The sequence below is a fragment of the Crocuta crocuta genome, unplaced genomic scaffold (genome assembly GCF_008692635.1).
Source record: "Crocuta crocuta isolate KB4526 unplaced genomic scaffold, BGI_CrCroc_1.0 scaffold75, whole genome shotgun sequence".
Taxonomy (NCBI): domain Eukaryota; kingdom Metazoa; phylum Chordata; class Mammalia; order Carnivora; family Hyaenidae; genus Crocuta; species Crocuta crocuta.
The window spans coordinates 443,435-469,777 of NW_027530350.1; the positions used below are offsets into that span (position 1 = coordinate 443,435).

General features: G+C 39.1%; 1 protein-coding gene across 3 annotated transcripts in view; it reads right to left on the bottom strand.

Moving 5' to 3' along the window:
• DGKH (diacylglycerol kinase eta) overlaps positions 1–25,281 on the bottom strand; it is a 98,803-nt gene extending 73,522 nt beyond the window's left edge. For 2 of the 3 annotated variants that reach the window (XM_077765667.1, XM_077765666.1), the window contains exons 1-4: positions 25,175–25,281; positions 22,963–23,043; positions 1,838–1,942; positions 1,430–1,562 (exon numbers count right to left, since the gene is read on the bottom strand). In XM_077765667.1, the coding sequence (XP_077621793.1) occupies positions 1,430–1,562; positions 1,838–1,918 (214 nt within the window). In that variant the 5' untranslated portion in view covers positions 1,919–1,942; positions 22,963–23,043; positions 25,175–25,281. Of the gene's footprint in view, positions 1–1,429; positions 1,563–1,837; positions 1,943–22,962; positions 23,044–25,174 lie in introns of those variants that run through there. The other variant, XM_077765665.1, reaches the window with a different exon arrangement.
• Between the last annotated feature and the right edge of the window lie 1,062 nt (positions 25,282–26,343).

The window sequence follows — 26,343 nt, forward strand, 5'->3', positions numbered from 1 at the left end:
GCAGTCAGAAACTTCCCCAAATTATTTGCCTAGAAAAGTAGTTTTCCTGTTTATATTCTCCCATTTAATTTTCATAGTGTCTATGCATAATATAAATGACTATTATCCCCGTTTCACAGATGAGGAAACGAAAGTCAAAAACAGTGGAACTATATCTCCCGGTCACTGTTTGTAATGCTGGGGAGCGGAAGTAGAACCCGGAGCGTAAAACTGAGGAACTCTATTCTTAACCCCTGTGCTGTAGCATATTAAATAGCTGAAACTATGATGTAGCTCAGATTTTATGCCTTAAAATGAACTAAAACTGTGACCCTATTACTGTTTTATTATTTAAGAATAAAAAGTTATATTCAAAATTAAGAAATTAAAAAAATTTTTTAATGTTTTATTTATTTCTGAGAGAGAGAGAGAAAGAGAGAGAGAGAGACAGTGTGAGCAGGTGAGGGTCAGAGAGAGAGGGAGACACAGAATCTGAAACAGACGCCCCAAGAATTTTTTGTATTAGAGAAAAAAGCAAGTATTAATATTAGATACAGTTCAGAAAGTATAGTATGCTTACTGAGGTATGGAATTAAATAAATCTAAAGAAGTTATGAGTTTTCTCTCGGTAATTGTTAGTATATTTGTTTCTACTGGTCACTGCTTTTTAATTAAAAAAACCCCACAAATCCTATAATGAAAACTACACATTGGCCTTATTTTTAGAAAAGGATGGCATCCATGTAAATGAAACACAAAATGAAGTAAAAAAAATATTAAAATAATGAAATAGAGGGGCGCCTGGGTGGCTCAGTTGGTTGAGCGTCGGACTTCTGCTCAGGCCATGATGTCACGTTTCCTGGGTTTGAGCCCAGCGTCAGGCTTTGTGCTCACAGCTCAGAGCCTGGAACCTGCTTTGGATTCGGTGTCTTCCTCTCTCTCTGCCCTCCCCTGTTTACATTCTGTCTCTCTCTCAAAAGTAATAAAAAACATGAAAAAAAGATAATGAAATAGAAATAACAATCAGGAATTCTGTCAAAGTATATACCGTCCTCATTGAAAGTTTTGTTCTCTGCAATCAAGCAGAACAGAAAAAGAATTCTAGAAAACCAGCATGATATACAAAGTTTAGAGATGTTTTGTGAAGAGTAGGTGCTAGTTCCTCAAGAATGAAATGCTACATTTCGATTTCTACTTCCTTCCCAATGATTTGTATCATCTTTCCCTCAGCAAAAATATTTCCCGAGTCAGTCCTATGGGTGCTGAGCTCCACCTGAAGCTACAGTAAAACTTAAACACTATGCTCCCACTGAGATGCTCCCGGCTACTGCTTCTACCCAAGGGAAACCTTCTCCTGTGGTGATGTTTCTCTGTTGGCTACACAGAAGTACCCATGGCAGCGTGTTTCCACAGCGGTCAGTGCTGAGGGAGAACGCAGGTGCTACAGTACCTTCGCAGGACAGGCCATGGGAGGTGACTCCAGAAAGACTCTCTCTGCACACGTTACAGAAAGTGGGTCGGGCATGGGAGCAAGCGTACCAGTTATGCATCCCTGAGAAATGTTCCACGTTAAACTGGGCCACCTAGAAACGAGATGTTAGCACAGATTTGCCAAACAAGAGAACGAGACGACAGAGAGTTAACATTTGGAATGCATGGAGTTATGATTAAAATTTCAAATCCGTAATTTTTAAAACAAGAACACTTTCCTTTAAGTAAAAAAAAAAAAGTCAATATCAGATTTAAGCAAGTTACTTAATGAATCTACACACATGTGTCTTTGCAGAACATAGCTTTAGTTCTTCAGGTAACATTAATTCTCTGAGAACATGAGGTGCCGGAAGAGATGCTACTTTACCTCGTAAGGTTCTCTGGTCTGTACAGACTTCAGTGAGCTCATCCAATCCTCCATCTCCTTCCTGTTCTCAGCGCACAGCATTAGTCTTCTGAATGGAGTGATTATCTGAAAGGGGTAATTCAGTCTGATGATTGTTAATAACCAAAAAGGCAGATTACTGTAAAACTCAGCATTTGCACAAGGAAATTATATTTCTAATCTCAGAGTCTTTATTTCCCTGATGAAGAAAGTAAGAGTCTGTAACATAGATAAGTTTATTTCTCTGAGTATGATACAGTGGGGTCTAGGAAAGAAAACTTATTTCTAAGGAGGAATTTCTTGTCTTTAGTCTCATTGCCACTTACTTAGACTTTTTTAGTCCATTACCAACGGCTATGAACCCAAAGAAACAATGTATTCTTATTTCATGGAATGTATCTTGAAAAGTGATTTTAAATATACTTCAAAATAATTCATAGTAAGCTTAAAATTTGTACATAGTTTTTGGTATGAAAATTAAAAAAATTGAAAACCAAAGGAATGTGATATTGAATGATTCATAATTGGTTTTTGATAATATCAAGAAGATTCTGTCATTAAATAATGTTGGATTTACATATCATTTCCACTGTCTATCTTAATATGATTTAAAAGAAGGATTTTTCTTCGTTGTATAGAACTTCCCTATACTACTTTTTAGAGACAGCCAGGGAGGGAAGAATTAACATAAGAACCCTTTGGTTGTCTTTTAGAGAAGAAAATAATTGTGACTCTTATCTTTCTTCATGTCACTAAATAACACAAATTAATTATATTAAGAGTCTTCCGGCAAAATGAAATGAAGACTTGGTGCTGTTATAGCATCAAAATGCTCCAAAGTGAGATTCTGGAATGACTTGAGGTGAGCCCCTATATCTATGGGAATACAATATTCTGTTTGTAGTCTTGAAGTTGCTAAGTCCTAAGCATTCACTGCAAAGAAGGGACCACTTATTTACTTGTGGAAGAAGAGCAAAATTTACACACACGCCTAGAAACTATTTCCAAATAGCGAGTTATATATTTATATAGCAAATAAGAAATTGTCTTAAGTGAGAAGCCATTTGATAAAGTGATAATCTACATACTTCATTCTAGCACAGATTTCTGAAGTCACAAAAAAGCAATAATCATCTAAAAATAATAGAAACAATTCCCAAAAGGAGTAAACCAGCAAGCCTCAAATCGCTGTTCATCATAGGAAATAAGTCCATTATTCAAAACTATAGAAACCAGTCCAATCTTAGCTACTCACCGCTCACTGCTTCCTTTCTCTGGTCTTTAGTTTAGACTGCACAGTCCTTCCTTAAACCAAGGGGCCCTTTCATACATCTGACAAGCACTCACACTTAAATACAGTCAGCCAGAAGTCACATGGAGGAGAAGCATCAACCGGTCAGCTTTGGGTATTTGTTAATTGCATATGAAACTGAACAGAACCTCACTTCTGCATTTTCTTCTATTTTCCACTACTCTCTTTGGATAAAGCTTTTTAGCAGTTGGTCACTTCTCTTCCTGAATAAATAGTTAATGAAAGAGCACTGCCTCCCTCATTACTTAGGAGCTAAATGGATGCTTTATTGCTTCAAAATATTTTTCTCAGACAGCTCATCCAGTGCAGAAGAGATGCCATTATATTATAATACTCTCCTGGCTCTGATGGCTGGCACAGCACTCCTGAAATCTCCCATTTACACTGGACTGACTGAATAAATCTGATATTTACCTATTTACCACTAGTATTTATTTCTATTTATTTATATATTTATTTACTACACTATACGATGAACTCTAATGATTCCCTCTTTCATTATGATCTTGTAGTTAGACAAATTATTCAGATAAATAAACTAGGCTTGTTATTTTATTCTTTGATTTTGTTTTTTGGGGAGTTTTCTGTTTTATTGTTGTTGTTGCTGCTGAATTCGAAGGAAAGCAGGATATTTGGTGGTTCTAACTATATTTAATGCCTTTATATTCATCATAAGTCATCGTGAATTCAACAAAAAGGGGAGAAAAAGAATAGGGAAACAGCATCTAATTTTTCTTATAGCTTTGGAACTCCATAAATGGCTCAATTTTAAAAATTTCAGCACACTTCTATGTAAATCACATTTATATGTCAATGAGTAAAATGCAGACTTTTGCAATTTCCCCCTTTTAAGAAAACTTTGTTTAAAAGTGGTCAATAATAAGCAAGTAAAGACCATAACACATTCTTGGGGCACCTGAGTGGCACAGGCAGTTAAGCATCTGACTTGGGCTCAGGAGATGATCTCGCACTCTGTGAGTTGGAGCCCTATATCAGGCTGTCTGCTGTCCGCACAGAGCCCGCTTTGGATCCTCTGTCTCTCTCTTTCTCTGCCCCTTCCCTGCTCAGGTGTGCATGTTCGCTCTCTCTCAAAAATAGAGAAACATTAAAAAAAATCACAACACATTCTTAAAATAAAAGTTAAGTTTTTAGGAGCCAGAAAGAACCTATAAGCAATTTTGATTTATAGGTCTTGTGACCAAGGGTGATTAAGAAATCCACTGATTATAGTTACATTATAAGAGGTATGTATGAAAAGAAAATCCTTTGTAAATCACGATGTAGAGATGTCTGGTTTTGCAGCTGCAGTATAAAAAATGCTTCCTCCAGCAGCCTGAAGTAGTCTGGGCCTAACTGAAGACAAGGCTGGCTTACCAAGCAAACCTGTAGTCTCTGAGATCAACCCTTTCTCCTCTGGGGTAATCCCTCACCAGCCCGCTAAAGCTCTGAGTTCCCTCCCCACCTATTCTCTGAATTCTTCCTCCTCCTTCACCTTTGTAGGAAAGAATGGGACAGTCGCAATGGTTAGCTGACAGGCTTTGGTTGTATCCTAACTGAGCACCATTACACCACGGTGCTTTCTCATCCAAATCTTTACTAGGAAAATATGTGGGAAGCAGCAAACTCTGAAAATTATTTGGTTCTCACTCTGAAAGTATATTGAACTCAGCGTTTTTATTATCACGGGTGAATAGTGTGGGGACATGGGTATGGGGAGGAGGCTACTCCCAGGGAGGGCTCTCTGAGCCTGATGGGGGGACATAGGCCAGGAAGTCTAGAGGACTAGAGCCCAGAGTCCAGAACCCAGGGGCATAAACCATATGGGCTTGGCCTTAACAATCCAGAAAAGAGACAAGGGGGTGAACCAGAACCAAGGTTTGCTTGTCTAAAAACGTGCTGTATGAAATGAATACAAAGGAGAGCCATCTAAGTCCGTTAGTTTCCTAAATGCTACCTCAAATAATATACACACTCTCCATTAATAGAGATACTGCTCCATTCGGAGAGTTATTGGCCTACAAGTATTAATCCATCAACACTATTATGTGTATATAAGAATCAAAAGGTTCTTAGTCTGGTAAAGCTATAAATACATAAAAGAGGAGACAAGTTGACATTAAATATATAAAATTCTATAGAAGAGTAACATTATAGTTAAGACTTTAAACACATAAACATGCACAGGGGAAAAAACCCACACATAACTGTATTGGTCATCTTTCAGTGAGGGGATTACAGATAATCATAAATCATAAAATCTTTTTTTGTCTATGATTTCTAAAGTAAATATTTTGTATTTTTTAACAAAAATGCTATTTAATTTTTTTACTAACAGAAGGATGGGAATTCAGAATTTAAAACTCTGCATTGCTCCAAAGCACTTCTTTTTTTTAATATTTTTTAATTTTCTAATGTTTATTTTTTCTAATATTTATTTTTGTGCAAGAGAGAGAGACAGAGACAGAGAATGAGTGGAGGAGGGACTGAGAAGGAGACACAGTCTGAAGCAGGATCCAGGCTCTGAGCTGTCAGCCCACGAACTGAGATCACAACCTGAGCTGAAGTTGGACTGAGCCACCAGGCACCCCCTAAAGCAGGAGTTCTTAAAGTTGGCTGCACATTAGAACCACTTGGGAGATTTTTAAAAATCTCAACGTCTAGGCCACACTCCATATCATTTAACTCAATATCTGACACTGGGACCCACCTTATTTTTTTTTAACTTCCAGATAATTGCAAAGTGCAAGTATGTTTGAGAACCACTGTTCCCCACGACATTGTTAGAATGTAAAAGATGATAGAAGTTTCTGTAGCCAAGTGATTTACAGGGAATTGCTAATCTGCAAATTCCCTATTGGAACCTATTAACATAACAGCAGTGATTCAGCGCCCAAACTCTGGAGTCACGCCCATTTAGAATGAACACCAACAGCATCCTTTCTTACTTCTGTGGCTAGTGAACAATGTTTCCTCCACTCTGTGAGCCACAGTCCTGCACCTGCTAAGTGAGGATAAAGCATTAACTCCCAGCTCTACCGAGTGTGGTGTGGGATTAGCGAGGCCAGCCAAGTAAAGCACTTAGCACAGTGTCTGTTAGGAAACCAAAGCTCAGTAAATACTAGCATCATAGTTCTTGGTGCTGACAGAAATTATGTACACATATACTGACTTCTTCTATAATGTATATATTTCTTTTATAAGTGTGGTCCCCAGTCCAAGACAACATGAACTGGAGGTGTTTTGCTAACAAAATGGTCACTGACCAGCAAACCACCAAAATGGGAATCATGATAACCTGCTGTTCCTTAGAAGACATTAGGAAAATATCAGCAGATTAGCAAAAAAATGTCCCCCCCCCCCTTAACTGCACTGGGTTTCAGCTTACCCACAGCAGGAATCTAAGACGGCGGAAGGCCTGGCAAAGTGGAGGGCATCAGATCCCAGTGCAATACTGAGAGAGGTCAGCGTGCCCGCTCTACCAGGTGTCAGGCTCAGGCCATGGAAATAGTCTTCTTCTAACTTAGATTTTGATTCTGCAGTGAAAAGTACTTTAGAAACTTCTGTGGTAATCTTTTTAAAGCTTACTTGTCCAGCTTTTAAAAAGATTTTTATGTTTATTTATTTTTGAGAGAAAGAGAGACAGAGCATTAGCAGGGGAAAGACAGAGAGAGAGGGAGACACAGAATCTGAAGCAGGCTCCAGGCTCCGAGCTGTCAGCACAGAGCCCGAACTCACGAACCTGGAGTTCATGACCTGAGCCACAGTTGGATGCTTAACCGACTGAGCCCCCCTGGCGCCCCAAACTTCTGTGGTAATGTTAAATGTCCAATAAAGTTTTTCCACTAGGAAATTCTTATTTCTAATCTAAAGTTCTTTACAACTGATCACATCTGCCCTATCAAAATACCTTTAAAAAACTATGTATATTTCATTTTACTTTTTATTTTTTAATACCAGCTTTATTGAGATATAATTCACAATGCCATTCAATTTATCTGCTTAAATGGCACAGTTCAATGGTTTTCATTGTATTTACAGCATTGTACAACCATCATCATAATCTATTTTAGAATGTTTTCACAACCCCATAAAGGAACCTTATTTACAGGAACTCCCCATTTTCCTCCGAATCTGGCCCCACCCCCAGTCCTAGGCAACAACGACTCTACTTTGTCTCTAGTTATGGAATGAATAAATCATGGGAATATAAGGCACAGCATAAGAAATATCATCAATGACACTGTAACAGCATTGTATGGTGACAGATGGTAGCTACACTTGCCAAATCACTCTGTTGTGCACCTAAAACTAATGTAACATTGTGTGTCAACTACACCCAGATAAAAAAAAATTAAAACATTTTTCAAATTAAAAAAATAAAACTAGGTCTGACAAAATTGATGCCATGTTTGATACATAATTAATCTGTTTAGATCAAATCAGTTTCTTAACCCAAATTCATCTGTAAAGTTAACCTGCTATCTCAACTTGAAATTCAAACTCAGTATTGCTTTCTAGAAATGTAACTGCTAAAATAAAAAAGGGAAACTTGAAATAAAAACATGGAATAAGAAAATAGATTGAAAGCATCGCAACAGGGATGAACCTTGAGAACATGATGCCAAATGAAAGGAATCAGTGAAAAAGACCACATATCGTGTGATTCCATTTATATGAAATGCAGCACTTATGTTTTTATCCTTAGTGATTAATCTGGAACTGCCTGATTGAAATAAAAATTCATATGCAAGGAGAAGTCTTTCTTGGAGAGCAGAACTAACAGAAAGTCTAATTGTACTCATAACAATTTTTTATTGCCTGAATCTTTATAACTTAAGGGATAGAATTTGACTTTTGTTAAAGCCAAATCAGATAGAATGAAGTCTTTTTAAAACTAGATTTGCTATACCTGAATTTGGCAACTGCTGGGTCCTAACATACAGGATTCCTCTTCCATCCTCCCTCAAGTATATATATCCAACTCTTAAATGATACACTTTGCTTTTTTCATTCTTCTTACATGAAATAATTCACTTGAACAATTTAAATGCACCAGAACGCAAGGTAGTCTTTCATGCTAAGTGACAGTCATGAGGGGAGAGATACTCACTCCCCTATTTCAAACAGTGACCTGGGGAGCTCTACATCCAAGAGCACAGGTCCTCAACCACATGTGTGCACCTGAATCGAGCTAAGAGTTTTTTCAAAATGTACAAAATTTATCTAGTCATGCTCCACACCAGAGTTGGTAAATCAAAATCTCATTTTGGAGGGAGGCATTTTTAATAATTTCAGATGTAATCAGTAGTTTGGCAAAGCCATACAGGTGATTCTGATGTGCACCTTTGTTTATCATGAAGGGCAGTAGAAGCATCCAGCCTGTCCATTCGTCGTCAAGTCAGGATCTGGTCTAAGTAATGCAAAGAAAGTGCTCTTAATCTTTATCGCTGCTTATCTCCCTTTTCAGCACCTTTCGGCTCCCAAATTTCCAATGTTCTCATCTGTACCTAACAGCATTCCTTTGTATGGGATCAATCTGAAATACAGCACCCCATGTGATATAACAGAGGTCACCAAATATTGACCTCTGATGTTTTTATTTGGTCAATCTTTTTGAACCCTGAAGTGCTGAGTTATAAAACAACAAGTTACAATCCATCACTTTAGATGGGTACTTTGCTCATCACAGTACAAGCAGCTAAGACCTATTTTCTACAGCTGGCCACTTCATACACTTAAATTCCAAGTGGCCCCTGGAGGCATTTGAGTTTGCAAGTCCTGCATAGATAGACTGACTCCTGTTTCTTCTGGGGCCAATACTTCCCTGTTTCATCATCCAGTTGCCTCAATTCCCTATTTTAGGTCAGACAACCGCTGACCTAAAAGTAAATTTTTCTGAGGCGCTAATAGATGGTAAAGGTTCAAAGAGTATTTTCTCCCAATGGCACTTGAATTTTAATGGGAGACTAAGAAACGTACAGTCACAACAAATGCACATCTGGCAAAGAAAGAACCGTGGGCATTTTCAACAGACAGTATAACTCAAGTCTGTAAAATAACAGAATTTTATATTAGGAAGAGACATTATTATACTGCTGCAATACTGTAAACATTCATTGTATAGCTGTAAACACTGTGAAATCTGCATTATGCGCTCAGGAAGAGAGTAGTTCCATAAAATCTTGGAGCACAAATTTAATGATATGTCAAATGATGTAAAGTAACATAAAAAGATATAATGGGCTAATGATAAGACTGAGGTTGACAGGTAATTCACATATACTAAAGAACTAATTATTAACTTATTGCTGGAATTTATAAGGAGATCCTGCTATGCAAGTAGTGCACTATGTCAACAGAATCCTAAACCATATGGCTTGGAAGCTGAACTAAGGTCTTCCTATTCCCTTTCAGAATGTTCTACACATTTTTTTTCGGATGTCTATTTAGAATTATGTTTAGATTTATACACGAAAGTTACAGTTACTGAAAGTTAAAGAGGATCTTTGAAAGTCATTCTACCCTTCTGGTTTTGGCTGACTGATTATCCTTCCAATGGATGAGTCATTCTAGCTGAATAACAACTTACTGATCTTTGTGGACATTCTTGTAATGTAGACTAGGAAGTATCAAACATCTGCATGGGCTCTCAAAATAAAGAGGGAGGCATTAGTCATGGACACAGGAAAGTCTGCCCCCAATGCTGCTTATTTTTCTAAGAATAAGTTATATATCATCCGTAGGACATTCAACTGACTGAATCATCCGGGAGCCCCATCGACTTCCACAATTCTTGAGCTTTGATGACTCTCTTAAGATTGAGGACATCCAGATGGCCAACAGACACATGAAGTGATGCTCAGCGTCCCTCATCGTCAGGGAAATACAAATCAAAACCACACTGAGATACCACCTTACGCCAGTCAGAGTGGCTAAAAGGAACAAACCAGAAGACTCTAGATACTGGTGAGGATGTGGAGAAATGGGCACCCTCCTACATTGTTGGTGGGGATGTAAACTGGTGTAGCCCCTCTGGAGAACAGTATGGAGGTTCCTCAAAAAATTAACAATAGAACTCCCCTATGACCCAGGCAATAGCATTGCTAGGAATTTACCAAAGGGATGCAGGAGTGCTGATGCATAGGAACACATGTACCCCAATGTTCATAGCAGCACTCTCAACAATAGCCAAAACATGGAAAGAGCCTAAGTGTCCGCCAACTGATGAATGGATCAAGAAGATGTGGTATATTTATACAATGGAATACTACATGACAATGAGAAAGAATGAAATCTGGCCATGTGTAGCAACATGGATGGAACTTGAGGGTGTTATGTTGAGTGAAATAAGTCAGGCAGAGAAGGACAGATACCATATGTTTCCACATATAGGTGGATTAGGAGGAACTTAATGGAGGACCATGAGGGAGAAGAAGGGGAAAAATAGTTGGCGAGAGGGAGGGAGGCAAACCATGAGAGACTCTTGAATGCTGAGAACAAACCAAGGGCTGATGGGGGTGGGGGATAGGGGAAGGGGGATGATGGGGAGGGTGCAGGCACTTGTGGGGATGAGCACTGGGTGTTATATGGAAACCAACTTGACAATAAACTATTTAAGAAAAAAAAAGATTAGGTCAGCAGGTCACAAAACCTACTTCTTGACCAAGAATAATGGCTTCATAATAAAGTCATTGTCCATGTTAATCTGATTTTCCTCTATAACCTAATATATTTTTTTACTGCCTGGGAGTATTAAATATAATAAAACATAAATTCTGATATGTTTCCATGAAAAAGAGAACCACAGGTTTCAATGCTATCAATTAACAATCTTCTCATTAGATACCCAGGGTTTCCACTGGATCTCATATTCTAAAAAGTAAATGCTTCCTTTATTTCAATGTAAACATCCAAAATACTCGAAAATCAAAATTTCATTGAAAGCACTTAATAAAATATTAACACAATAAAATAGAGGCATGTAAGGTAGCAGAATCTAGGTTTCAAATAAGGAAATGAATTCAACATTGTCTAATTCATATTGTGTTAGAAGCTATACAGAAAGTGTTAAAGAAAGCCATCTATTTAACATCTTTTGGGGACTATCTAGTCTTTAAGGTTTTGTTTCAGAGTAAAGGAGCTACTTTTGGCTCCCCAGAAGCCTCTGGTTCACCAGAGAACTGAAGGTAGAAGGACATAGTGAAACTGCGGAAGATGGTCCCTAGGCAGGCTGTGCTTCCCTGCCTTGCTCTCACTGGAGAAAGGCCATGGCAAAGGCCTCAGGGGATCTATCAAGAAAGACTTTCCGTGATGCTTACTGGGGTATCCTATGATATCATTTACATAGGTAAATTACATGTATAATAATAAACCACTGTTTCTTTGAAGACTTTGATAAAGAAAGTTTGGATTAAAAAAAATATTGTTAAGTCAGTATTAACAGTTTCTTAGAATTCAAACAAACTGTAGTTATTAATGTTTGATCAATCCCTATTGCATTAGTTTTCTGTTGCTGCTGAACAAATTATTCTCTTACAGTTGTGGTGGTCAGAAGTTTGAAATCAAGGTGTCCAAAGGGCTACATCCCTCCTGGAGGCCGTAGAGAAAAACCCTGCTTTCTCCTCTTCTAGAGGCTACCTGCATTCATTGGCTCATGGCCCCTTCCTTGCACCAAGCCAACCTCACATATTCCCTAACTAATTCCTCCTGCCTCCCTTTTACAAGGGCTTCTGTGATTACACTGGGCCCACTGACAATCCAGGATAATCTCATCTCAAGATCCTTAACATGATCAAAACTACAAGGTCCTCTGTGCCATGTAAAGTGACATTCATAGGTTATAGACATTAGGATATAAATATCTTTGTGGTCCATTCTTCAGCCTACCACACCCATAAAAATAACTATAATATGTAAGTATAGCTTTTGATATTCTAATAGTGAACTGGTAGCTCAATGAGACTATAATGTATTTTCCTAATATATTCATAATTTCAATTACTATCCATGGATGCAAACAACCTTTCTTCAAAAGATTAATAGTTAAGTTCTTGAAAAATAGGAAGCTTAGGGGGCTCTTATCTTGATAAGTAAGCAGAATGATTACTTTTGCAGCATCTTACAGTTGCAGAGTGCTTTGCTATCAATATGATCATATATATTATCTCATTTCATCTTTCATATGAAAGGTCCATGTAGGATTTAAAAATGAATTCTGTCTGCCTCCCTGGCCACCTACTAACAAGGAAGGATTAACAGAGTTTACTGACATTACTCTAAATGAGTAGGCAGAAAAGGCTTCACATGCTGCTCACTTTTTCTTAAAAATAATCAGAGCAACTGTACAGTTATATCTCAATCTTATACCTACTTGTACATTCTTTAAAGATGAGCAAGAAAAGGTGCTGGTAAATTAAGAAAAAGAGGAAGGAGGAGGAGAAGAAGAAAAGGGAGGGGGAAGAAGAAGAAGAAGAAGAAGAAGAAGAAGAAGAAGAAGAAGAAGAAGAAGAAGAAGAAGAAGAAGAAAAAGAAGAAGGATTGCTAACATAGGTCTCTGCAAACCAGGCACCTTTAAAAAAAATATTGACAAGATATATAATCATACAAAGTATCGTATTTAAAGTATTACCTTGTACATTGGAAACTGAGAGAGTTTTTTCTTAATATTCATTATAATAACAAGGAACACAGTGATTTTAGAAATTATTTATGTAGGCTATCACATACACTTCTGCTGTAAATTAGCCGTGGGCGCTGGTTAATGGACACATTAAAAGTTTTACCATGCATTTAATATTTTCAGAATGTACCAGAGATTGGAACAAAGCATTAGCCTCATTCCCTTGGCACAAGCTCTATTGGTTTGTAACCATAAATTGCTTTGTACAGAACACATATGTAATGGGAAAGTTCAAAACAAAATAATTACCTTGTTTGTACCAGTCACCACAAAACTAAAACATTTCCAAAACCTAAATTTTCCATTACACCATAATCACACTTAAGGAATAGAGAAGACATTGGATATGCTAGAAACTTGCAAAGAGCCATGAAAATGATACCAAAGGAGTACATTAAGCCATTTTAATAGTTTTTAAAGCATCTTTCAATTGCGTACTGGGCATTACCAAGATACCTTACCATCATTTCAAATTATCAGTATCCAATTCACAGTGCCTTCTTTTCACTCCCCACAAGCCTACTTGTATTCTTTTCTACACTTAATTAAAGGCATCATTTATATAGCAATACTCCCAAATTCAACAACTCTACGTTAGTTTCATCCTCTCCTTCTTCCTTTCCTGCTGGCCACAGCTCCCCAGTCTTTCCCACAAGCTGTTTTATGGATCTCTTCCTTCCCTCCCATTACAGATGGCCCTTATGATGGTTCGCTTGGATAGTATAGCAGTGTCCGACTTGGGCTTCCTGCTAAATCCATCACTCTTGTTAAATGCATCCCATAGGAAGTTGCCAGAAAGGAATCCCATGTAGCATTTGGAACCCATTTTGAATAAGTATTAAGCATTCGTGACACAAACAAAAAGTATTCAAAATGTATTTAGGATGAAAAGCACATCTCCTTCCTAAGCCTGCCCCCAGCTACCAAGTCTCCTTCCTGAAGGTGAATATCTGTCAGCTTCTCACCAGAGATATTCTCTGCATGTACAACAAATATATGACCTTTCAAGGTTCAAATGCATGGCTGCCTGCACATACACACAAACACAGAGTAACAACCACAGAGTAACATTTTATACATGCCCATTGTTCTACATCTGGCTTTTCACATTCATTATGACTTGGAGTTCGGTGTGCGTTATTATATACAGAACAGATTCCTTCTTCTTCGTGGTTGCGTAACATTGTACTATGTGAAATATTTCATAATTCATTCCAACCCAGTCTCTAACTTTCACATTTGGGGTATTTCCAATCTTGTGCTATTGCAGTGGGTTAGTAGCCTAGTCCATGTGCGTGGGCACACATCAACAGTACCTTTCATGATTTCTGCTAACTCTGGATCACGTGGGCAGGGAAGGCATTTAAGAACTCAAGGACTTTAAACAATTTTCTTTACAGTCTATCCTGTTAAGTGTGTATCTTGGTCATATTGCATTAAACCTCAGGTTAAAATCTTTTGGACGTTTTTCAGTAGCACTTTTGAGTATGGTCCTGTGAGTCTTTGCTGGTGGACATGCTTTTACCCATCTGGAAAAGGCATGTGCAACCTGAAACATACTCACATGAACAATAATTTACTTGAACAAAACAGCAATTCTAAATTCCTGCAGAGGTCCCCAAAGAGAGAAGGATTAGCAGATTTGTCCTGATAGCTGTCCTAACACATAAAGCACTCCAAGTTTTTAGTTTAGCTACAAGAGGACCAATGGTTCCTTGCTTCCTAGAACTTTGGTCTGAGGAAGCCCATAATGACTTTAAAGAAATATTTCTCCGGGCTATACTCCTGGAAAAGATGCTCTATCATACGTGAAAAGATAAACCTGATGCACTTACAGAAACAATAATAAGGTATTTCATTTCTAAAAGCCTGATATCCAAGTTAGAGGAAAAAGAAAGCAGATTTCAAACTCCACCTATAAATAATCAGCTTTCATAGTATAAAGCCATCTACACTGCAAATAGGTCACTTTTAAGAGGCCAAACAGCCACTCAGATTGCACTAATGTGGTATCATTTTAGAGTGCTATAAAACAGGTTAGCCAAAGAGACATAAAAAACATGTCGTTTGCCACTATCAGGCATCAAATAATTATGAGACCACTGCGATCATTAGTCACTGGCAAGAATCGTGTTTGTAAGACTCATTGTTGGCATAAACATCATCTGAGTCATGATGTAAAGAGTTCAATGGGGATACAAATATTTATGGGTATATTATAATCCAACATCATCGGGGGAAAATTAGGAAACTGTGTGCTCTAAGCTAAAACTTGAAATGACACATTTCTCCGAAAGGAAAATTAGGGTTTACAAATATCATTCATTCATTCAACAGCACATTCCTTCCTTCCTTCAACAAATATTTATTGTCTCTCCCCTCTATGCGAGGTCTTTGTCAACCCTGGGGATCCCGTGGTAACAAAGATATTCTTTGTGTATTTAAGGAAATCTCAGTGTCCGCCATCTCTCCTCACTCCTTCCCATATACACACACCATGCAAAGATCTCTCCAGTAGCATTCTTGAAGGATGGTCACTTAGCTCTTGCTGTGTGGTAGAATGAGACAGTGTGTGGAAAGTGCCTTGTCATCTCTAAATCCACCCTTCCTTGCCTACTCCCAAGAAACCCCAAGAGCCGGGATCCCCAAATTCTACATTAGCTGTGCATAGCTATCAGCCATCTGACCTTGGGAAATTCATTTCAGCACTCTGAACCTGAGTCTGCTCTGAGAACTCTGTTCTTCAAGGCCCCTTCTGGTTTGTAGGGAATGGAGGGCTACAGATTTCTAATAATGGACAGAGCCATTACCTCACAAGAGGCCTGTTCTATCAGATGACTCAAGTTAGAAAGTTCTCTTTTAAGTAGAGCTAAAAGTATTCCTCTGTGAATTCAGCTGTGAATCTTCCTCCTGCACGCAGCAGTAACATAAAACCTGTTGACTGCCACTTAGACATGATAATCCCTCAAATATTAAAAAGATGTTGTTTCTCCAAACCTTTAAGATAGAAAGTGGCCTCTAATGTCAATCAACCCCATGATTCCCAGACTTTTGTATAATATGGGTTACCTTCCTCCATGAGCTCGTGATCAACATTTCTATTTAAAATATAGTGCCCCAAATAAAATATAGTATTGTGAGTTGGTAGTATGACCAGCAAGTGCTTGGCAGTATACCTGGCATTCCACAGAAGATTCTGTGACTGACATGGAGGAGAAAAAGCAACTGAAAACATAAAAAAACAGTTAGAGGAATACTGTCTGAACCATACTAATTTAAAACTCCACAGTAAATGGGGCACCTGGGTGGCTCAGTCAGTTAAAGGTCCAACTCTTGATTTTGGGTCAGGTGATGACCTCACGATTCGTGAGATCTGCCATCTGCGCTGGTGATGCAGAACCTGCTTGGAATCCTCTCCCTCTCTGTCTCTATCTCTCTCTCAAAAATAATAAACATTTAAGTTAAAAAAAGGGGGGGGCACTGGGTGGCTCAGTCAGTTAAGCATCTCACTTTGGCTCAGGTCATGATCTCATGGTTTGTGGGTTCAAGCCCCACATTGGGTTCTGCGCTAAAAGCTCAGAACCTGTAGCTGGCTTCACATTCTGTCTCCTCCTCTGTCTGCCTTTCCCCTGCTTGCACTCGGTCTCTCTCAAAAATAAATAAACATTAAAAAAAATTAAACAGAAACACAAAAAACAAACTCCACAATAAAGAGTCACAATGGCAGACTGGTCAGAGCACAGATTGAGACCAGATGACCTGGACGGGTTCAGTTTGTCACTACTTACATGTATTAGGTGCTGCTTCTCCATTTCAGATTTCTCATCTATAAAATAGGGAGCATAATACTACCTACCATGCAGGGCTGATATAAAGAACTGAATGAATTATCAGCATTTCCAGGAGGCACATCTTAGTCACAATAAATATTATAAGCGTAGGCAACTTATTTATCTAAGTGATTATTTAGATGATCACCTAAACACCTGCTTTATGAGGTGCATTCCTAGATGACATGAAAACAATGTTTCATTCCTTCCTTCGTAACTGAAGATTGTGGATAAAAGTAAAGTGACACTTCCTTAGGTTCAAAGGATAGGATATCTCTCTTAAGAGAGAAGATGAACTGAATTATAATAGAGAGGAAGCTAAGGGGGAAACAGAATCAACAGAAAGTATACATTAAAGAAACAAGTTCTTAAGAACATTTCCCCCTCCCATTAAACACAGCCTGCTGATTTCAGTTATACTATGAATGTATAACTTTTGGCATTTTGTGTGCCATAAGTGTTATGTACTCTGTATTGGTTCTTATGCATACTTTTTGAAACTTCATTGGCAGAATCAAATCTAATGCCAATCAACTTTCAGTCATGTCTTCAGTGGCCAGTGACCCCTGAACTATAATGACTGTTCCAGTGCTCATTTGGTTCTAAAAATAAGTGCTACCACATGGTTTCTGTGTGTCACACAACCAAGAAACGCCAGCATGGGCGTGCAATAACCGTGAGATTCCAAACACGCCCGCAGATCGCTCACTGAAAATGACCAGGGTACTTAGATAAACCAAATAAATTACCTCTGCATTTCTTTCTAGTTAAAAGAAAAAGTTTCCTTTACACACTTCCATAAAAAGAGTTAACAATGTCAATACAATTTCTTTGAAAATGATGACTCATTTAAGATGTAGCCTAAATGTCATTAAAATGTAAAGAAATAGTCATTTGAACAGCACATTTTGAAAAGTCTAATATATACGTGTGATTGTGATGACTAACAAATCATTAAAATGCTCTTCTTTATCCTATACATTAAGGTAACAAGGTACAACGGAAATTTCATTCATTATAGCACAGCTGCTTTCCCCAATAACATCTATGAATATGAGATCACAGTGGACATACATCTTAACCGAACCTCTGAAAGACAGGCAGGGGGGGCTGTTTTCTCAAGATAAAGTTCATCCACGTTCTCCTTCAAAATTCCCAAACTTGTTGGGAACTGGCAACATACTTCCACTTGTAAAGCTAACAGGGGGGATAACGGCCTTGGGATTATGAGAGCTACTAGCGCTTAGAATTGTATGTGCTCCTCACTGGGCTGGGGATCACAACACATTGTCACATTTCACCTAATCCTCATAACCCCATGAGGCAGGCTCCATTGCTGTCCTCAGTTACAGGTGAGGACACAGACTCACAGAGGTCAACTCACTTGTCCAGTCACATAAGTAGACAGGGCCAAGACAGGACACAAACCCACGCTGTTTGACTTCATGGTCTAAGGTCGGCAGCTGAATAAGTCACAAAAAGCTGGGATATACGCATCATGATTAGTGAGAAAGAGACAAACAAAGCAGTGCATGTGAGAAGAGAGAGAGAACAGGGGCGGGCTAACCAGATGGAAAGAACACTGTGTGAGAAGGAAGAGCCATAGCTTACACGTCAGGAGGGCTGGGACCCTTCCCCAGGAGGCACCGGTGCGACCAAGGGGAAGTCAATTCCTTCAAGTCTAAGTGCCTACAGTGGTGTGTTAAGATAAAAATGTGAAAGTGAAAATAAAACATCAGAATACCATGCAGAAATCAATAAAATAAAAAAAGGAAATGAGACAGTTAGAAAATGAATGACAAAATTAAGAACGTCTTATTGATGACAGTCGTAGACATGCTATGGTAGAACTTAAACTACACATAAATTAATGATGAACGTTAATGAATCCTGAAGGATTATAAATTGCCAGTAAGGCTGTCAGGGTTGTCCTTTTCCATTCCCTGATCACATCATTGGCACCTAATGTCACAGAAAATGCTTTTAGTCTTTTGTTGTTGCTGTCACTGCCACCTACTGCAGAAGACACTTGTAAAACCCGAAATTCCACCTTGGTTAAAATTAGCCTAATTTAAGGTAATTAAGTACACATGTATGGATGTGAATATACACATAATCCATATATATTTAAAAATCTGTTTATTTCAACATTGTGAGATCTGGAGGAAAGGAATCCAGCTCTGCTGTGTGACCAACAGAAATAGGAAACGAACGGGCATTGTTTTAAGCCACAAAGTTTGTGGTAATTTGTTACAAAGCAATAGAAAACTAATATGTACCTGAGGTGATTTGGACAACCAAAAAAAAAAAAAAAACCTCACAGAAAACCAAGACAGTGATTCATTCCAGGGATGGCAGCACAGGACTGTGCAAGGAAAGAAAAGTAACCATCAAGTAGGCAGATCTGAACCATGTCAACAAATCCTTTGACACAATGCTCATGTGTCTGTGTTCCCTCCCTTGAAGTTCAGTCAGCCATAGTGACTCATAACCCACAGAATACGGCAGAAATGATGCTGAGTAACTTCCCATGTTAACTCAGTTTCTGCAGTGCTCTCTGAAACAGTGCTCTGGAACCCATTCTATTAGAGAGCTTGGCATTGGATTTTTCAGGCAAAGCGCTGCGTTTCCCTTTTCTGTTTGCTAATCATAGATTTTCCATTTATTATTGTCCCTTGTCAATATATCATCCTTAGGGACTACAGTGAGTGAAGCTGAATTTGTCCATTCCTGTATTCTCTAGGCATAATACCACCAAACTACACCATTAACCTTTGACATGAACTAGCCAAAATAACAGCATCAATAGCAGTCAATGCAATCAAGAAAGGTAGGATATTTAAATATTTAAAGATAGAGATGATTGTCCATCACTGGTTGAAAACCTATCTTTTACTCGATTTTATGCCCTAGAAAGTTCTACCAAACTGATTTGCTCTAAAACTCTAAGCAATCTGCCTAACATTTTAGTCTCCCCATTTCTAGTCCAACAAACTTCAGGAATAACGTTTGGTTGAGTGGATAAATCTCTTGAAAATATTTCAACCAAGAGTCTTCTCATGTGTAAAATAAACTTTCATCTTATTAATTAAATCAACAAATACTTATGGGTCAGGTTCTATGAGGTAAAATGACATGACAGAGTCTCTGTCCTCAGGGAGATTATAATAAACATAAGTACCTAATTAAATAAAAAGGCAGAATATAGTGAGTTCTAGAATAAAAAAGGCACGACAGGAGAGACTGAATGTCCTTGGAGCCCAAGAAATAGCTACACAAAGGATTTGAATAACCTTTCTTAAATCCAGGCTTTTCACTTCCTTTTACCTTTATCTATACCAATATCCTATACCTTGCCTCTCTCTGAAACTGTTCCGTCCTTCAAATCTTAAATTTTGGAACCCTCTTTCAAACTAAATTCTAGATCCCTTTTGGGGGAAAACTCTTATTGTCCACTCCCCCATGAGTCTCCGTAAAGGAGACTGTTCACTCACTAGGGAAGGCAAGTGGTTCATCACCCCACCCCACCTTCACTTGGGAGGAAGGAAAAAGAAGCAACAATTTATCAGAAGCTCTGTACTTAATGGCTGTTGGGTCTTGTTCAGCCCAAGGATAAAGCTATTCCTCACTCCGTATGTTTTATTCTCAAGAACTGAGAATGCAGAGGGGAAGATGGATGAGTTATTGATCCCTCAAACATCCAATAATCCCTTTACCTTTCTGTCCAATACAGCCTATAAACCATTAACCCTGGATCAATTTAGTTGCTCTCGCTCCCCATCCTAAAGAAAATGCGACAGGCACAGGAATTAGGTACATTACTAAACTTGACTTTGATCTTTGCTAGACATTATTTACTACCTCATAATCTACTACAGGTCCCTGTTCAGTCTCAACTCTAATTTTCTGCAGAAGAGACTCCAAGCCCACCTAAACTCTTACTCAGGGCAGATGACCTTGTCTTCAATTTCATCAGAAAACAATAGTATTTGGTTTGAGATAAATGAACTTCCTATGGGGGCACCTGGGTGGCTCTGTTGGTTAAGCATCCAACTTCAGCTCAGGTCATGATCTCACGGTTCGTGGGTTCGAGCCCTGCATCAGGCTCTGTGCTGACAGCTAGCTCAGAGCCTGGAGCCTATCTTCGGATTCTGTCTCCCTCTCTCTCTGACCCTTCCCTGCTCATATTCTCTCTGTATCTCTCTCAGAAATAAATAAAACATTTTTAAAAAATGAACTTCCTGCATACATCTACCTCCATTAACTTTCTGTCTCCTGATCAATGCTCATCTTTAAATGGGCTCTGGCTCTCTCCCCCTCAGCTTATTCAGGAGTCATGCTCCTTCTACTCCCCCCCCCGGCTGCTGGACCTTCAACTTTGGGTCTAACACCTCTTTCCTCTCTTCATACACATTCAAAACCTATTGTAAAGACAAAACAAAACAACAACAACAAAACCAAAATTCTCTTCAAGCCTGAACATTCTTCTAGTTATACTTCTTCTCCTCCTAACAGCCAAGCTTTTCAAAAAAGCAACCCATCCCAGCTTCTCTGCCTTCCTGCCTTGTTCTGGAGTGCAGCCGAATGCATTCCACCCGGTCCTTGAGAAATCATTCCCATCAGTGTGACCCCGTCACCTCCAAGGTAACAAATTCCACAAACGCTTTCATTTCTTCGACTTGACCTCTCTACAGTATTTGATGTTTGACAACTTCCGTCCTAAAACTATCTTCCACAGGCTTTTCCTAACATCATCACCTCCTAAAGCTCCTTCTATACTTCCGAGTGCTCTGTCTTTAATGGTCCAACTTTAAATTTTAACATTTTCCCAGGATTCTATTCTTGGCTTTCCTCTCCTCAAACTCTCCCTGGGGAGGGGGGAGGGGAAGGAATATTACTCCATGAATTATCCCACATGCCCATAAATCAATATGGCTAAATCTGAACGCATCTGCTTCCTCCCCGCCCCCTACCCCCGCCAGTGCTTACCTCTACCATGGCACTGCTCTGTATTTGTTCATCTGTCTGCCTTCCCTGCCCTGGTGTGCCTGGGAGACGGACACAGCGCACCACTGTCAGTAGTGGTAGTTTCTTGAACAGGGGCTGGGAGTGTGGAGGGGGCAAAACATAGCAAGGGCAGTGACTCTTAGAGGGCCTAGGAGTATGTAGTTATACAAAATCCCCCAGATGGACTTCACTGAACTATATTGTGACTATAGCGAGGGACGTGGCAATATATTTGTCCTTCTCTGAATCTCTTGTGCCCAGCACACAGCGGGTATTCAAATCACATTTCCTGAATGAAAGAAGTACAAGAAGAATGAGAGACGTGGGATACGCTTTGCAGAAGTGTTAGGATTTCAACAGCTACGGCAGGAGGAGAAATCGTTCAAGCCAGAGGGAACGGGAAAAGCCCGGGCACAGACAGACAAACTGGACCAGGGGGCTGCACACGGACGGAGTCTCGGCAACACGAGGATGCTGAGGCGTGATTTTACAGGACGGAGCTGCAGGTGTCGCTTGGCAGGCAACAGCGAGCCAGTGAGCGCTTTCAACCAACGCGGCTTGTAGTTGGAAAGGAATTCACTGGAACAGAGGCTACCTCTTAAGTCGTTATCAAATGAATTACTTAAGTGAGAACAGATGAAGGCCTGAACTATAGCAACTACCTGAACTGCAGCAAGAGTAAAAGTAGAAGAGAAGGAAACATTATTTTTAAGACTGAAGGTAAGAAACAAACTTTTTGAACAAATAACAGAATTAAAGTATTAAATTTAAAAGAAGCGAGGGGCACCTGGGTGGCTCAGTTGGTTGAGTGTCTGACTTTTGATCTCAAATCAGGTCATGATCCCAGGTTTGTGGGATTGAGCCCCACATCAGGCTTTGTGCTAAGCATCGAGCCTGCTTAAGATTCATTCTCTCTCCTCTCTCTCTCTCTCTCCCTTTGCCCCTCTCCCCAACTCATGCCCTCTCTCTCTAAACTAAAATTAAAAAATTAAAATAAATAAACGTAAAAGAGGTGAAAATTTTAAAGCACAAGAATTAAAAGGTCTAAAATGGAAAACACTGTAAAAACTTAAAAAAAATACATTTAATACATTGGTTTATTGACTGAAACAATCACGAATGGTATTGGGTATACAATGTACTCAACAAGTTTATTGTGTTGGCAGGAATTCCAACACACATCAGTTGACACACAGTTGGTAATGAGGACATTCGGTACATGTTTAGGAAAGGTCATTCTATGACTTTTGAGAAGGGAGTCAGCAGAATAGAACCATACCGTGAAACTGTTGTTAGCATTCTTCGTGCTTGCTTCAGCTACACTGGCATCTGAGAGGTCGACTTCATCAAATATCAGAGACTGTTAATGAAAAAGGACAGAAACACATTACAGGAGAACCTAACTGAATGCTTGTCAATAATTTTTTTTTTTTTTTTTTTGCGCTAACAGGTTATGACTACAAAGCTATTTCAGGAATTCGGAATAGAAAAGGAAGAAAAAATTGTTAGTGATACTTTGCAATTTCTTAAGAAGAGTGAGTAAAACCATGAAGTATAACTAACTCTTACATCGCAAACTGAAAAGGTCTTCAAAGAACCCTGGCACACTGTTTCGATGCAAAATGCTCTGTGCTCTCTAGAAGCATAATTTATGGGGAACCTCCTAAGTGTGTTGTGCACACGCACACACACACACACACACACACACACACACACACACACACACACAGCAACACCTCCTGACAGGCAATAGCCTGTAACAATTTTGCCAGCAGGGCAACATCGTCCTTCCCACATTTGCTGAGTGAGAAACGAGAGCTAGTCCTGGTTCAGATCATGGTGAGTTCCTGAACTTTCTGAGCCTTATCTTCCTCATCCACACATGGGTTCAGATGAGAAGGTGAATGTGTTCTGCAAATCTAAAATGAAAGTTTCTTTTGTACCCTTAGAAGTGGTTTCAATTAAAAAAAAGTTTCCATGATAAAAACTCCAGAGAAATGGAATCTTTAAGAGTGTTCAATTTGGAGATTAGGAAATTCTAGTAAATGAATGTAGTCTGCCCACTTTCAGTCATTTGGCCATTGTTCGCAGTCATTCTGTGCCCCTACAGCAAGGCAGGGATGACAGCGCACCTCTGGGAGTGCACACAAGGGACTGTCCTCTCATAGCTCCCACCCTCCCCCCCTCCCCCCCAAGATCTCTAGGGGGCACACAAGTCCACTTCACTCCAACCGATCTGTTAGACTCGTTCCCTGACCAGAAAGAACGTATAATCTAGCACAGGAGAAGAAACAGACACAACCCATTTTAATGTAAGAGAGACTATTAAAAGTGGAACAGAAGAAATACTACAGAATACTATGGAAGGTCACGGGTAATTTCTCCAGCAGGAAACACTTGAACTCTTGCTCTCCTGAATGACGGGATAAAGACTCTTTGAGGGGATCTTAAAGAAAGCAGGGAATTTCATCAAGTGAAGACAGAGGGAAGGTCATATGCCGATGGTAAACATGGCGCGACGCCGAAGGCTGGCAGGCGGTCAATGCTGCCTAGAGATGAATGTGAAAAGTCAGCATGGAGCCAGATCGGGGACAACCTTGAACATAACGACTGTTAAAATAGGATTACTTGATTTGGTTATTATTTCTACAGCTGCACAAACTAAGAATTAGGTTTGTTTGCATATTTGATTTTACCTCCTGGTGTATAACTCTCTACTAATTATATCAGGAACATACATTTTTTAAATATGGAAATTATCAATTATTCAACTGAGACAGTAGCAAGAAATCTTAATGTTTACTTCTGAAGGAATACTAAAATGTCAGTTTTAAATGGAAGCTCATCATTACTCATTTTTTTCTTACCCAACCATATCACTCTTATTTTATTCAACTGCTATGTAAAAATTATTTAAAGCCTTGATTTTATTTCACTATGGTTTTTATGCTTAACTGCTAGCACAATGGAATGACTGCTTTGTGTCAGGCACCATGTGTATTATCTCATTTAAGCCTCCTCGGAACAACGCATGCTGCCCACAGCCACTCCACTGGAATGTGCCAGAACTAGGATCTGAATCTTGTCTGAAAGCAGAGTATAGATTCTTAGCAACTATAGCAATTCTCTCTCTCATGGTCAGGGAAAGATTTCTAAAGTAAAAAAGGTAGCAAGAAAGGAGGGAAACCCAAAATTTGTGAGTTTATTACATTTAATAAAGTTACATTTAATGTTTTACTTTAATTATAAGAGAAGAGGAAAGGAAGAAAGAAAACTACTTTTGAACCTTCCCATAAGATCGTCCTTAGTGGACAAGCCATGACACTGACTTAAATAGACTCCTTGGGATTTGGTCCAAGATGACCACACTCATACTAAATGCACAGAAGAGTTAAGGTTATAGTGAGCACTAAGACAAAAAGTTTATAGAACCAAAATTTTTAGTCCATCTACAACCTCAAGTGCTTGCAAGTAATATTCTCCCCAATTACCTTTGAGTCCTTTGCATAATAAAGTGTACGGCCTCGAAGTTTGAAGTAACGCTTTTTCCACCTCTGGAAAGAACTGGTTTGCTTCAATAGTTGTCCCTCCTTAATACTGGTCTGGGGAGAAACAGAGGCATAACAACATGATTAATATCAGATTCAAAACCAAGTAAAATTCAGGGGTGCCTGGGTGACTGAATAAGTTGAGCATCCAACTTCGGTTCAGGTCATGGTCTTACGGCTCGTGGGTTTGAGCCCCACACCGGGCTCTGTGCGGACAGCTCAGAGCCTGGAGCCTGCTTTGGATTCTGTGTCTCCCTCTCTCTCTGCCCCTCCCCCACTTGTGTTCCCTCTCTCTCTCTCTCTCTCAAAAATAAACATTAAAAAAAAAACAAGTAAAATTCAGAGTTAATGACATGTTAAATATTTCCCAGGTCCTACGAATTACATGAGAGAATATTTTCTTCTTTCTATTCAACCAAGGCAGGACATGTGCAAAGCCCCAAAGAGCTAAGGCAAATGTGACACGGTTCCCTGACCTCCAAATAGTCACAGATAATATGGGAGACACATACACCAAACTAGTACTTACAATCAATTGTGATGTGTACATTGCCTTATATATTTTAAGTATTTAATATTGGTGGAAAATGTAGAGGGGCAATATAATGCAATGATTAAAAGCACGGAGTCTAGATCCATAAACCTTACATTTACCTCCTAATGCCACCCACCACTTAGTGGCTGAATGGTCTTAGGCAAGTTACTGAACTTCTTCGTGCCTTTATTATTAATCTATAAAATGGGGATGACACCTCTAAGGGCATACCTTATAGGGTTGTTGTGAGGAATGGGCTAAAAACATGTAGAGGACTAATTGCACGGCATATAGTAAGCGCTCACTACATGTTATCATTAGCTGGGTGTTACTGTAACAAACACAGAGCACTACACACGGTGGTCCAGAGAAGGAAGCACGCTTCAGAGGGAGTCAAAGAAGTCCAGAGAGCTCAGGGTGGGTCTTAAAGGAGTTTATCAGAATAACAAGGGATGGAAAAGTGTATCTTAGGTGTGTGCAAAAGTAGAAGCGTTCAAAACAGCATACATATTTCAGAAATCTTCAAAGGACTTTCAGTTAAAAATGCAGGGTAGGGTTTGCAGTGACGGAGAAGCAG